The 14953-nt window shown below is 55.4% G+C and overlaps 1 protein-coding gene across 1 annotated transcript; it reads right to left on the minus strand.

Annotated features, from left to right (window-relative positions):
* Positions 1-284: 284 nt before the first annotated feature.
* Polrmt (RNA polymerase mitochondrial) lies at positions 285-10599 on the minus strand. Its single transcript, XM_051139855.1, has 20 exons — positions 10490-10599; positions 9719-9817; positions 8168-8691; positions 7054-7184; positions 6758-6944; positions 5310-5459; positions 4769-5188; positions 4261-4482; positions 3223-4011; positions 2786-2908; positions 2478-2600; positions 2202-2381; positions 1947-2033; positions 1754-1867; positions 1619-1671; positions 1428-1526; positions 895-967; positions 699-790; positions 541-617; positions 285-453 (listed from the first exon to the last, which is right to left on the minus strand). The coding sequence occupies exons 1-20, from the start codon at positions 10575-10577 to the stop codon at positions 404-406; spliced, it is 3681 nt and encodes a 1226-aa protein (XP_050995812.1). The 5' UTR covers positions 10578-10599; the 3' UTR covers positions 285-403.
* Between the last annotated feature and the right edge of the window lie 4354 nt (positions 10600-14953).

Here is a 14953-nt window from a genome sequence, read left to right on the forward strand (position 1 = left end):
TGCCCCGCATGTGCGGCGGCCGCCAAGGAGGGATATGGATCAAGTGCAATACTCGGCCCGCTGGCTTTCCTCTGCCCCCGGCAAGCTCACGCAATAACCAGCCGGCCCCTGCCCTCGCGTCCGTGGTGACCTCCCTCGGGCACCCAGGGGCGGGCTTCATGGCCAAGCCGGCGTGGGGGCAAGGCTGGGTCCCCGCCGTCGCCATGAATGTACTGACGAGGCAGCAGCGGCCCCCACGCCCCATTAACCCACACCCCATTCCGCGCAATAAACGACAGCATTGGCGCCCAGCGCAGCGTCTGATTGCTTGGTGGGTTTGCGCGAGCCAGAACCTGACGGCCGGCACAGGCGGACGCAGACTTTATTTACACTATGCACAGGTGTAGGGACAACGCGGGGCGTGTCAGCTGAAGAAGTAGGTGGATCTCATCACTTGCCCCAGATCGAAGGTGCCTGTGGAGCCAAAAGAGCATGGCGCTAGGCCGGGGCCACCGACGTGCCACCAAGGGCCAGTGCGCATGCCTCTTTTAAAACCCTTACCTGTTTCTGGCAAGGACTGTAACGTCTCCTGCAGCTTGGTGACCAGAGCGAGCTCCGAGGACTTCAGGGACCTGGTGCTGCAAACAGGTTGGGGTAGACATCAGTAGGGCAGCAAGTGGCAGGCAAGGGACTGGGCCACAAGAAGAGGGGCAGCTCACCTGGAGGCGGAGCAGAAGCGCTTCTCCAGGAACTTAGCCAGGTCTTCCAGGATGGGCTGGCTGTGCAGGCGCACGAACTGTTCGCGGCATACCTGAGGGGAGGGGCGGGCTCTGAGTCAGCCATGGTACAGACTCCTGGAATCAAGGCCCCATCTTGTGCCTGTGGGGTCACTGGGGGGACAGGGACTGGACACACCTCGTTCATCACCGGGATGTCAGCAGCATGCGTCCAGAAGCAGTCGTGCACGGAGACGAAGGTCAGGCCCCTCCTGGGCAGGGAGAGCCCAAGTAAGGTGGCTGCTTGTACAGCTACTGCCCCAGCCTCGTTCTGACAGGACGCTGTCTGTCTGCTGCCCCAGGGTGGGCGCCAGCACTGGGCACACTGCCAGGGCTCTGCACACCCAGGTTCCCCCATGTGCTAAGCAGTGAATGTTTAAGGAGACAGTTGACACACCCTCAGACATGCCCCTCTGTCCCTAGAGAGCAAAACAAGGCTGGCATGTCCCAGGCAGCTAAATCTCACTGACTGAGTGCCCACACAGCCTAGGCTCTCTCCATGTACCCCAGGGCTGACCTGTAGCAGGTGCCTACCTGTCCCCTGGGTCCACAACAACCCTGGGACCCACCTATAGCAGGTGCCTGCCTGCCCCCTGGGTCCACACCAGCACCGGACCCACCTGTAGCAGGTGCCTACCTGTCCCCTGGGTCCACACCAGCCCTGGGACCCACCTGTAGCAGTGCAGGGCAGTCAGCATCATGTGGGAGGAGTCCAGGGAATGGATGAAGTTGGGCGGGAAGCCATTCTTCTGCTTCAGAGTGTTGGGCTTCCTGTGGACCCAGAAGTACTAGGTCTGGTGCCCTTCTGGCCCAGCACCCTTCCTGCCCCTCCCCCCTTCCCCTCCCCGCAGTCCTGGACTCACTGGCTGACATCTACCGAGCTGGTAAAGGTGATGCTCTGGATGCCGCCTTTGACCTGCAGACACAGGTGGGGGACGGGTGAGCCCAGTGCTGGGCCGGGGGAAGGGGGAGGAGGAGGGGAAAGGCATTTCCAATACCTGGACCTTGGTCTCCCGGTGATAGGGCTGTATGACGGGGACGCCCAGGGGCGTGACCCACTCCACAGGCCAGCCCGCGTGAGAGATGAGGTTGGCACTTTCCGTCAGCCAGTGCTGTGGGGGTGACAGTACACCATAAGTGAACCGTGGGGTGGAGGGGCCCCCAGATGGGAGAGGACAGGCAGAGGCGCACCTGAATGGCCCGGGTGCTGGAGAACATCTCCTGTAGACTTTTGAAGACCTGGCGCACGAGGTAGTGTGAGGCTTCCCAGACATACTCCTGTGGGGACCCGGTGGTAGACATGAGTGGCAGGTGGGCAGGGCCAGCAGGTTGCCGCTCTCCGTGCCCCAAAGCCAGCACCCAGGCTTTATAGAACTAGAACTGTTCAGAAGAAGCAGGCTCAGCTGAAGGAGCCGCACCTGGGTGGGGAGCGCGCAGGCTGCACACCTGGGGGAAGTCGCTGAGTTCGCGCAGGCGCTTCTCTATCTGCAGGCGCCCGCCATAGCGCGTGACCCCATACACCACGGTCATCACCGTCTGCTTCACCACCTTGCGGCTGATGAAGCCCTCCAGCACCTGCGCCACCTTCAGGCCCTCCTTGGCGTCCTGCAGGCGGAACTCCTCCACCTGGACGGGAGCGGGGACAGGGGAGCGCTGTAAAGTCAACTCCCCACCAGAGACCCCATCCAGGCACTCGAGGGAAAGGGGCACCCTGGCACTCACCTGTGCTGCCACCTCCCTGTACACGTCTTGGGGCAGGTCCGAGGGCTTTAGGTTGACTGAGGCGGCACCTGCGCTGTCCCGACCTAGTGCGGCGTAATGCTGCAGGCCATTGCAGGAGCCATCCTGGCCACAAGGGGTGCCCATGAGCTGAGCCTGGTGCAAGGAGCGCCTTGTCCTCGGGAGACTGGGGACCAACCTCCCTCACAAAGCACTGCACCACGAGGCTAGTCCCACAGGGCAGTCCCCGTTTAAGGTAAGACCCTACTGCAAATACCAGTTCCTAGGGCACCTTGGGTGTGCATGCTCACCTGGTGAACTGGCAGGTGAGAGACGTAGGCGGCGGGGTCTGGAGAGCGGACTGCTTGCGCCACCTCCATGCAGCAGGCCAGGGTCTGCCAGGGCTCATCAGCTTCCATCCACCACTTCCGGCCCTTTGGAGGGTAGGACCCATAGGCCTCAGAGTCAGCACAAGCCGGCTCAGGTGACACAGGCAAGCATGTGTAACGTTGAGCGGGGAAGGAGGGCCGCTTGGGTAACAGCCAGTAGCTGCTGCTGGGTTAGGGAGGATACGGCCAGTGGCGTTGAGCGGGGACATGGTGGGGAGGAGGGATGTGGGCAGCTGGGGTCAAGGGTTGGGAGCATCTGAAGGAGGCGGTCCAAGCCGGAGTGGACAAGCTGGGAGGGACACGGAAAGTGAGGTGGCAGAGGTGGGGGCAGCCAGGGAGGGGAGACCGTGACTCCCTACCGTCAGGGGGTTGTCCGCGGAGTCCAAGATCTCCTCCATGACCTCGTCTGCGAAGGCCAGGCGCATGCGCAGCGAGTCACGCTTCTTGAGACCCGTCAGGTTGACCAGATGGATCTTGAGCCAGTCCAGGCCATGTGGTCCCAGCGGTCGACCTTCCGCGAACTCCAACAGCGCACGCGCCAGATCACTGCCCAGGTGGTTGAAGTGCGGAGGGCAGGGGTAGGTTCGGCCACGGAAGTCCATGTTGTGAGGCAGCCAGAAGACACGATGGCGCAGGTGTTGCGCCAGTGACAGGCGGTACAGGGCCTCGCTGCGCAGGCTGTGCATCTCGCGAGCCGCCTTGAGGCAGCGCGCTAGCTCCTTCCGCAGCTCAGCCTTGTGCATAGGCGTGGAGCCCGGTGACGGGTGGCGCTGGGCCGGCTGTGGTGCCTCTGAGGGCGGGGGAGGCACGCCCAGGCGGGCACAGCCCTTGTCCCGGAAGATCTGCAGCACTAGGTCCAGCAGGCGCCCATTGACACGCCAGGCACAGTTACCCAGCTGCGTGAGCGCATCCAGGGCACCGTGCAGTTGGGCAGGAGCGCAGCTGTCCAGCAGACGCTGGTGCTGTGTGGTACCCTCCACGGCCCGCATTAGTTTGGTAGAGCTCAGCAGGTAGGCTCCAGCATGCGGCGATGTCCAAGGCAGTGGTGGGCACAGCATAGGCACTTCCGTGGTCTCAAAAGTCAGTGTGGGCTCCGCTGCCGTCTCTACCAGCTGCATGAAGGCAGGGTGAGGCTTGAGGATGCCTACCTAGGCGGAGAGAGCAGACACAAAAGGTATGCCCAAAAGACTGCTTACTGTTGCCTCTGGGCCACCACGCAGCGAGAACAAAAAACCCAGCACCTCAGATTAACGTAACCATATCCTGCTCTTCACACACGCATCCCAGCACAGATAGGGACGGCAGCGCAGTGCTGCCCAGAGTGGCCATGCTGCCCTGTGCCCTCATTATAAGAGGCCCCACCCAGGCCCCGGCCCCGGCCCCATGGGCATCATTACCTGGCGGTAGCTTCGGAAGGAATAAACGTGGTAGAGCACCGGGATAAGGCGGGAGGTACTCTGCGGAGCCACCAGGCTGCGTGGCATCTGCACTGCCTGCACCAACAGCTCAGCCAGCTGCTTGCCCAGCTGTATTAACACCGCCAGGGACCAGGGCTTCTGCAGCGGGCCCTCCAGTGGGCCCAGGGATTCCCAGTACTCCCGCGGCAGGCAGGGCATCACCTGCAGGGAGAGCCGGTCAGGAGAGCTGTGGGGCTGCCCACATTGTAATTTTCTGGGTTTCTCTGTGTAGCCTTGGCTGTCCTGGACTCGCTTTGTAGACCAGGCTGGCCTCGAACTCACAGCGATCCACCAGCCTCTGCCGCCTGACATTTCCCAGAGGTGGCTGGAGGCGGGGGTGCCTGGGGAGTGTGATGGAGGAAGGGTGCAGGAGGCACGAGTGGTGATGGGGTGGAGTGCACAGGGGAGGGGCGGCGCCTGGGTCAGCGGGAAGCCCCGCCCACTTTACCTGTGTGTCTGAAGCCAGCAGCCGGAGGTACTGTGAGTACTGCTGCCCCAGCTTCTGCACGTGGTTGGTGACTTGCTTCCGCTTCACCAAATGCCGATTTAACACTCGGACGCCCAGGTTATAAGCCAGGTAACTGAGGGGCTCGCCTTGCACCGGCAGGACCTGCAGAACCTGGTGTGCGAGAGCAGCCCTAGCTGCGGCTAACGGCACACACCTGCCGGCCCCTTCCCCCGGCAGCCGCCAGCCCCGGCTCACCTGCATCAGCATGCTCACAAGCTCCCCCTCACTGAGCAGGCACAGGAAGGGGTAGAGGGTGGGCTGGCCCTCGTGCGCCTGGCAGGCCATGGTGGCCTTGGTCCTCTGCAGCACTCGCAGCAGCTCTGCCTGCCACAGCGCTCGCAGTTTCTTCAGGGTCTTCCGCTGTGGGAGAGCAGCTGTCACTACCCTGAGCATGGAGCGCCCCCTGCCGAACCTCGCAGGGCCCCAACTAGGGTCACAGCTCCAAATTTGACAGGCTACGACCGGGTGAGCGAGCCTTTACCGCCTCAATGACCTCCTTGGTCATTACTGGGGGCTTCTCCACTGACTGGACACAGACGTTGGAGCTCAGCTCCACACGCAGCTGCTGGCAGAAGAGGTCCTCCAGGGTCTCCAGGGGAAGGTGCAGCTTCGGGTAGGACGCGGGGCCCTCCTGCCAGGCACAGGCAAGCAGTGAGGCTGCGTCTGGGAGACAGACCACCCTGCCCTGACAAGAAGCCCCTCATTGCCTCTGCCAAACGTGTGCCCAGAGTAAAGCCCTCCAGCACTAAGAATTGAAAGTGCTGTTCACAGAGGACCCGGGTTCAGTCCCCAGCAACCACAGGGTAACTCACAAGTGCCTGGAGCTCCAGGGAATGTAGCACCCTTATCTGGCCTCTAAGACTACCCCTAATCACACATATAAATTTAAAAATAAAATCTTAAAAGCTGGGCATCGTGGCGCACGCCTTTAATCCCAGCAGTCAGGAGGCAGAGGCAGGCAGATCTCTGTGAGTTCAAGGCCAGCCTGGCCTACAAAGTGAGTTCCAGGACAGCCAAGATACACAGAGAAACCATGCCTCAAAAAAGTCAAGTTTAGCCGGGCGTGGTGGCGCACGTCTTTAATCCCAGCACTCGGGAGGCAGAGGCAGGCGGATCGCTGTGAGTTCGAGGCCAGCCTAGTCTACAAAGTGAGTCCAGGATGGCCAAGGCTACACAGAGAAACCCTGTCTCGAAAAACCAAAAAAAAAAAAAAAAGTCAAGTTTAGGGCTGGAGAGATGGCTCAGTGGTTAAGAGCACTGTCTGCTCTTCCAAAGGTCCTGAGTTCAATTCCCAGTAACTACATGGTAGCTCACAAACATCTATAATGGGATCTGGTGCCCTCTTCTGGTGTTCAGGCAAAACACTGTGTACATAATAAATAAATAAACCTTTAAAAAAAAAAAAAAGTAGGGGCTAGAGAGTTGGCTCAGTGGTTAAGAGCACCATCTGCTCTTCCAAAGGTCCCGGGTTTAATTCCTAGCACCCACATGGCAGCTCACAACTGTCTCTAACTCCAAGATCTGACACCCTCACACCAACGCACATAAATTTAAAAATTAAATAAAAATATTTTTTTAAAAAGTAAAGTTAAAAACAAAAAAGCTTATGTACTCAACGGCATGCGCAGACATAGGGACCTGACTGCCGACAACCAGCAGAATAGCTCACTGCATAGATGAGGGACACAAAGGATGCCCCCCCCATGGCTATACCGCTGAGCTCCACAGAGTGCAGGGACCTGGAGGCCACTATAATGAGTGACCAGCCACAAAAAGCCACAGTAAGGGGCTCCACGATAGGACACGTCCAGAACAGGACAACCCAGAGGAAGCCGACTCGTGGAGTTCACCTGTGAAGGCATGAATCGACCATGTGCCTGCTGTCCAGCCTTCCTGATGCAGGGAGGGCAGAAAGTGGGGCTGGCTCACCTTGGCGTACACCTCCCTGAGCAGCGTGGACCTGTTGACCGGGTTTGGGGCCTGTGACAGCGGGCTGAAGGCAGGCTCAGCCTTGACCACGGCTCTCAGGAGCGTGGCTCGGTCCTCCTCTTCCAGGACGAGTTCTGTGAAGAGCAGCCGGGGCTGGAGGCCTTCTTCCTTCATCTGTGTCAGACACCTGAGGCAATGTAATGGGGGGGGGGAGGGGGTACGCAAACTCAGCACTCGAGGTTCGGGGGACCTAAGGGGGGTGGGCGTACCCCCAGCATAGTCCTGCTGTGTCGCACCTCTGGGTGGTGTGGACGTCCTGGTCCCGGCGTCCCATGCACTGGAGTACAGCCGCATAGGACCACAGGTCTGGGGTGAAGCCAGCATCTTTCAGCATGAGGAGCACGTAGACCAGCTCCTGTAAGGAGCCCTGGGGATGGGGGTGGCGGGGGGGGGGGGGAGGTGAAGGCCTGGACCCATCCCCTGTGCTCCCTAGGAACCCACCCACCAATGAGGGAACCTGGCAGGAGGTGGCAGCACAGTCCTTCTGAGGGACTCTGCATCACTAGGGATGGAACCAGGGCCTCACGCAGGCCGGGCATGTGCGCTACACTGAGCTACACCTCAGGGCCTGTGTGTGTTTCACTGCTGCCTGGCTTATGTACATCAAACTGGCCTCGAACTCAGAGATGCACCTCAGCTGTCTTACCTCTTTCTTCTTTTCTCTCACTCTTTCTTTTCTTTTCTTTCTTTTTTTTTTTTTTTTTTTTTGTTTGTTTGTTTGTTTTCAAGACACGGTTTCTTTGTGTAGCCTCGGCTGTCCCAGACTCGCTTTGTAGACCAGGCTGACCTCAAACTCACAGCGATCCACCTGCCTCTGCCTCTCGAGTGCTGGGATTAAAGGCGTGCGCCGCCTCGTGCAGCTCAACTTTCTTTTCTCATTGCCATTTTGTTCTTTTTTTCTCTTTGAAATAAGATAGTGTTGTATTTCTCAAGCTGGTTTTGAACTTCTAGAGTGACATCCTCCCATCTTGCTGGGGAAGAAACTGGGGACACGGAACTCTCACAGCACACTGAGTTTCCACCAAAGAGATTTATGAGAAAGAGCAAGTTCCCTACTGTGGAGCATGGAACGTGTCCCCCAAGGTTCCATAGCCATTGGGACAGCAGGGACAGCATATGCGCGCGCGCGCGCGCACACACACACACACACACACACACACACACACACACACACACACACACACACGGGGTTTTACTGTGTGGACCAGGCTGGTCTTGAACTTTGCCTCCTGAGTGCTGGGATTACAGGCGTGCACCACTACCGCCCAGCTTGTGGGAAGAGTGTTTCCTATCTGAAAACCCTACAGGAATGTACCCATCAGAAGGCAGAAAACTTGAGCCGGGCCTCACCTGGCGGGCCCAGCCCAGCATCACTGTGTTATACATGGCCAGCGTGAGCAGTCGCTGCTTTTCTCGCCTGCTGTGGTGAGTGACCAGCACGTGGTGGGCGAGGGGCACATGGCCGGTGCAGACACAGCACTCAAAGAAAGTCAGCAGTTTCTGCTGGAAGACCAGGTTCTGTGGCTCTACCGCAGCACGGGCCTTCGTCCTGGCCGAGGTCGGCAGAGTAGCCTGCAGGGCCTGGGCCAGCTGCTCTTCCTCCAAGCTCTCGGGCGCCCCCTTCTTGCCGCGCGGCAGGCAGCAGGACAGCTTCCTGCTCCAGAGTCGGGGCTCCTTGTGAAAGGGAAGGGACTGCCCAGTGCCCGTTTGCTTCTGCCGCAGGTCAAGAAATTCCTCCCGGCGCTTCCATGTCACCCGCCTCTCGGTCTCCAGCTTCTGCGCCCAGCGGCCGCTGCAGTCCTGGGGGGGCCAGTCCGTGGGCCTCACCTTGGAGGTGCTCTCTGCCTGGAGCTGCCGTACCCGAGCCTCCAGCACTGCAGAGAGCAGAGGGAAGGAACTGAACCACTACTGCATCTCACGGTGCTCTGAGCCTAGGCCCCAGGGTCACCCCGAACTCTTTCTCCTGGCAGACACCTTGCCCGCCTGCTCACCATGGCCTGCTTCTCCCTCCTTCACGCCTCCCGCATCAGCGCCTTTGCACATTCTGGCATGGGACAACACACGCCTCAGTAGAGACCCAGCAAACATCCATCCCTGCTTTGCTGGCGGTTCCCAGCAATGGGGAGGCAGAGGCAGGTGGATCTCTGTGAGTTCAAGGCCAGCCTGGTCTACACAGTGAGCTCCAGGGCAGCCAAGGATACACACAGAGAAACCCTGTCTCGAAAAAAACAAAGAACAAACAAAAAGCCATCTCTGGCTCAGTACCATAAGTAAGCTGGTGTCTCTCTCTCTCTCTCTCTCTCTCTCTCTCACACACACACACACACACACACACACACACACACACACACACTTACTCCAAAGGGCACTACACAGGGAGCCCCTGCGATCACAGCATACAAACAGCCACAATACCAAAGCCTTTAATCCTAGCACTCCAGAAGCAGAGGCAGGCAAATCTCTGAGTTGAAGGCTGGCCTGCTACAGAGCAGCCAGAGCTACTCTGTCTCAAAAACAAAACAAAACAAACAAACAAAAAACAGAGAGACTCAGAGACAGAGAGAGATTGGCTGAAACTGGGTTTCAATTACACGTTGACTGTGCAGAACTCGAACTAGAGACTCTCTTACCTAAGCAGAGACTGTGCCAACAAGTGGGTCTCAGATATTTGCTCAGGTCTAATTTGAGGGACCCAAACTGTCTTTCTGGAAGTGAGAGGCCCCCAGAACCAGCACAGCACACAAGAGGAAGCCATAGACCACCTACTGGACATTCGGGCACCGCTGCCTGCTCGGAGACCTCTCTGTCCCACATTCTACATGCTGCCCTGGTGTGGCCAGGTACAGCGGGCAGCCCACTCCCGCGTGGCCTCACCGTAAGGAGCCTGGGACGCCAACTCACCTTCCAGCAGTTCGGCATGGCCGCACTCTTTCTGCACATCTTGCTCACGGGGACTGGCAGCAGAGCTTCTCCTAGAGCCGCAGAGGCCTTTGAGGATCCCTGGAAAGAGACACGGAGGGGGAGAAAACAGAAATCACTGCATCAGCATTTAGCACCCCAGCACTCTGGAGGCTGAGCTAGGAGGGTCTCCAGTTGGGGTCCAGCCTGGGCTGTAGAGTCAGTTCCAGGTCAGCGTAGGCTAGTGTGAGGTCCTGCCTCAAACTTACCTCATGCCCAGAAAGAAATGGCATCAAAAGCCAAGGGCAGCCATGCATAGTGGTACAGGCCAGGGATCCCAGCACTTGGGAGGCGGGAAGCGGTAGGCTACAAGTTCGAATTCAGTATCCGGCATAGCCACATGGAAAAAACCATGCCTCAAAAAACAAAACAAAACAAAAAACCTTCCCCAAATAAATCAAGACCCAGGAAAAGACAAGTTCAAGGGCAGAGGAGGCCAGAGTCCTGGTGCAGGATCCAGTAGAAGGATTCTTAAATAAAAGCAGCCAACGCTCAAAGTCAAAACCCGTGGGTCCCCAACAGTGGGCAAGAGGGCTACAAATGCGAGCGAGTGTCAAGTCAGAGCGCCCTGCGGATTCCCTTCGAGCCGGTGCCAACTAGTGCCCCAGCGAAGTGGGTTCCCAGAAACTCCTCCATAGGTCAAAGAGCAAAGGTTGGGGGCGACCGGGTCCCAAGGAAGGGAAGATCACAGCCCCGGGTCCGACACTGCTTTACCTTCCTCCGAAGCCTGGCGACGGTGCCCAGAAAGTCTCAGCGCTCGGCCGAAACCCGCCGCGCCTCGGGTCCAGCATAGCGCCGACATGCCGCCCGCCGCCCGCACTGCGCACGCGCCGCCGGCTGGGACTTGTAGTTCTGCCCCTGCCGGAAAGGTAAGTACGGTCGGCCCCGCGGGAAAAGAACTACAACTCCCATAAGGAAGCGCGCAGAGGCAAGAGGGCATGCGCAGAAACACTTCCGATTCGTTCTTTTCATGTCCAAGTTCCCTCTTTGATTTTTTTTTTTTTAACTTTTTATTCTTTGTTTTTTTGTTTTGTTTTGTTTTGTTTTGTTGGTTGTTTTCCTTTACGCTTTGTAAGACCAGGCTGGCCTCGAACTCACAGAGATCCACCTGCCTCTGCCTCCCGAGTGCTGGTATTAGAGGCGTGTGCCACCACGTCCAACTACTTTCTTTAATTGATTGGTTTCTGATTTAGTTTATGTGTTCTTCTTTCTGTATATATAAATACACATACATGTATTATATATGCATAATATATATACATACACACACACCTTTTTTTTTTTTCCGAGACAGGGTTTCTCTGTGTAGCCTTGGCCATCCTGGACTCACTTTGTAGACCAGGCTGGCCTCGAACTCACAGCGATCCACCTGCCTCTGCCTCCTGGGTGCTGGGATTAAAGGCGTGCGCCACCACGCCCGGCTCTTTTTCTTTTTTAAACAGAGTCTCACTATGTATCCATGACTGTCCTGGAATTTGCTGTATTTAGACCAGGGTGTCCTAGAACTCACAAAGATCTGCCTGCTCTACTTCCCCAGTGCCTGGTCCCTACTTTTCTTCACGTGCGGCGGGCGGGGGGGGGGGCGGAGAAGAGGAGGGGTGACGGGGGCACACCTGCATGCAGATGGATTAAGAAACCTTAGAAAGATGCAAAAATAAGTGTAAATAGTACCATAACCCTATTTATCCATCCATCCACCCGCTGGCCTTCAATTTACGTGTGTGAGGGCTAACCCTGAAGTCCTGCGGCTCCTGACTCCACCTCCCCAGTGCTGAGATGAGGGACCTGCACTATTAGGTCTGATTTCATGTGCATGCTAGGCAAGCACTCTACCCAGTGAGCCACCGCTGCCCCCAGTCGTCCCCCACCACTCACTTTCTTTTTTTCCCCTGAGAAAACGTGTCTTATAGCCCAGGGTGGCTTCAAATTTCCTATGCAGCCAAAAATGACCTTGAGTTCCTGATCCTCCTGCCTGTAACTCAGGTGCTGGGATGGCAGGTGTGCACTAACAGGCCCCAGCATTTTATTTATTTATTTGTTTGTTGTTTTTCAAGACAGGGTTTCTCTGTGTAGCCTTGGCTGTCCTGGACTCGCTTTGTAGACCAGGCTGGCCTCGAACTCACAGAGATCTGCCTGCCTCTGCCTCACGAGTATTGGGATTAAAGGCGTGCGCCACCACACCCGGCTGACAAATGTGCTTTAATTTTAATCCCAGGTGTGTCCGCAGCAGCCGACTATGATTTGCCTTCTGCTTTAGCGCAGGCGTGGTTTTTGCCAGCTGCAGATGATTTCCGTGATTGTGTGAGGTTTGGAATTCTGGGAACTCTTCAGAGGGTGTATAAATGCGATGCCCCCCGCCCCCGCAAGAGGCGGGGTCAGTAGTTGTTGGTTGTTTAGGGGGGATGGTTGTGGTTTGTCAGTAGTGATAGGGGGTGAAATGGTTGCATGGGCATGGGGGTGGGGGGAGGATGGATAACAGGTGGGAAAAAGAAAAACCCACAAAATTACAAAGATCAGCTACAAGTGACACCCAATGTGAAGATCAATGCCATAAAGAAAATGGCAAGGGATGAAGGAATGAATTTTTTTCAAAAGGCCAGCAAAATAAATTCATTGCAGGGCCAGGCGTGGTGGTGCACGCCTTTAAATCCCAGCACTTGGGAGGCAGAGGCTGGTGGATCTCTGTGAGTTCAAGGCCAGCCAGGTCCTGTCTCAAAAAAAAAAAAAAAAAAAAAAAAAAAAAAATTGCTCCCAGAGGGGATTTTTTTTTTTTCTTCTTCATATATTTTAGTTCATGAAAGGCTGAAAGACTGAGCAGTTGGGAAAGTTTTGGGTGGAAATGAGGGTCTGCGACTGACATGGGGAAGGAAGGGGTCACTCTGCTCCTTTCCCAAAAGGATGTGCAGCTAGAGAGGTTTTGGGTGGAGGTGGAAGCACTTGAGACCTGAGGAGCCCCAGACAAGAAAGAACAACACAGCTCAGTCCCAGGGACTGAGCAAGAGAGGGGAGCTTTCTGGGGGAGGAAGGGCAGAAGGGAGCTGTGCCAGAGGGCAGCTGGGTCAGAGAAAGCTGGAGTAAAATGAGAGGACAGTGGTAAAACAGCCTGTTTTGAGAGAAAGGTTCATCTCGAACCAGCTGCCCAGCCGGAATTACAGGAGGGGCAGCCTGGGGTCACCCAATCACCACCAGCTTTCCCAGTGCCTGCCAAACGGCGGGGAACAAGGTTATATAAGATGGCAGAGCTATAAAAATGATAGAGCTAACTAAGGAGTTTAAAGAGTCCGTGATTTCATATGGGATGCACAAGCCTCGTGTGGAGAAAAAAAAAAAAATTCTATTTAACTAGGCTACTCAAAATACACTGTAAGGGAGGCTGGTCCACAGTTGCAGTGTTTAACGTGCTTGAAGGAGGAAGCTGCGATCGTGGACCAGTGAAATAGAGCAAAGGTGGGGAAAATAGTAAGAGACCAATTGCTACTTGAAGGGCGGTACTCTGAGATACAAGAACACGTTCAGTTTGATGATGCTCATGCCGAACAATGTCGCTTAGTGGATTTAATGACAAACGATAAGGGATGTGACCGATACTGGTCCTCATGTGTACCGTGCTAACATAACAGGTCAAGCTAAAACTAAAGGTCTCGGATATCAAACTGCCCAGTGTGTTAACTGTGAGAAATACAATACTTTGTGTGCTGGAAAAGTAGACGAGCCATTTCTGGAGGCGATGGGTATGTGTATGCGATGTGGCAGAGACCCAGGAGTGCTGATGCAAAAGAGACACTCCAGGTAATTTCTTACCATTGGAAAACTGCCTTGGGGGCCTGGCTCAGAGCCTAGCAGCACAAATTACCCACTCTTTCAGTCAAGAAGTTACATGCAAATTGAAAAACCTCCACTTGGTATGGGAGATTTAATGCATGCTACTGCTGGCAGTGCTGCTGTGGACCTGGCCACGGAGAAACACCATATTCTAGCCTCCAAAACTCAATGTTATAAAATAACTGCTGGGCCGGGCTGGGCGGTGGCACATGCCTTTAATCCCAGCTCTCGGGAGGCAGAGGCAGGCGGATCGCTGTGAGTTCGAGGCCAGCCTGGTCTACAAAGCAAGTCCAGGACAGGCAAGGCTACACAGAGAGACCCTGTCTCAAAAAAACAAACCAAACCAAATAAAATAAAATAACTGCTGGGGTTTATGGTCTTTTGCCCTCAGGGACAGTGGGATGATCTTGGGAAGGAGTGGGCTGACTTCCCATCGAGGAATCACAAATGAAGATTTCAAAGGGGAAAGTAAAAGTATGTCCTATGGAGCTGGAGAGATGGCTCACCGATTAAGAACACTGTCTGGGGCTGGAGAGATGGCTCAGAGGTTCCCAAAGGTCCTGAGTTCAATTCCCAGCAACCACATGGTAACTCACAATCATCTGTAATAAGATCTGGTGCCCATACATGCAAAGTACTGTGTCCATAATAAATAAATAAATATTTGAAAACAAACAAACAGACAGACAAAAAACACTGTGTGTTCTTCCAGAGGTCGTGAGTTCAATGCCCAACAACCACACGGTGACTCACAGCCATCTATAATGAGATCTGGTGCCCTCTTCTGGTGTGCAGGTGTACATGCAGGCAGAATATTGTATATGTAATAAATAAATAAATCTTTCAATAAAAACCCTTATGTAAAAAGAGAGATGCAAATTAATGCAGGTGATAGGATTGTTCAGCCGCCCCTGTTTCCATACATCAAAGGCAAAGTCCTCCAGTAGAAAAAACAGGAGGGTCTGGAAGTACTGGAAAACCTGTGTTCTGGCAAACAGTTGCTAATAATCAGAAGCTAAAGTTAAAATTGCAAATAAATGATATTGAAATCAAAGGTTTGGGGGCTGGAGAGGTGGCTCAGAGCACTGACTGCTCTTCCAGAGGTTCTGAGTTCAATTCCCATCAACCACATGGTGGCTCACAGGTGTCCTCTTCTGGCCTGCAGGTGTACATGCAGGCAGACTACTGTATACATAATAATAAATATATAATAAAAAGAAGAAATCGAAGGTTTGGTGGATGCAGAAGATGATGTAACTCTCTTTTCACAAAAATCTTGGAACTCACTGGGCTGTGGTGGCACACGTCTTTAATCCCAACACTGAAGAGGCAGAGGCAGGTAGACAGCTGTGAGTT

This window comes from Acomys russatus, chromosome 31 (assembly GCF_903995435.1).
Source record: "Acomys russatus chromosome 31, mAcoRus1.1, whole genome shotgun sequence".
Classification (NCBI taxonomy): Eukaryota; Metazoa; Chordata; class Mammalia; order Rodentia; family Muridae; genus Acomys; species Acomys russatus.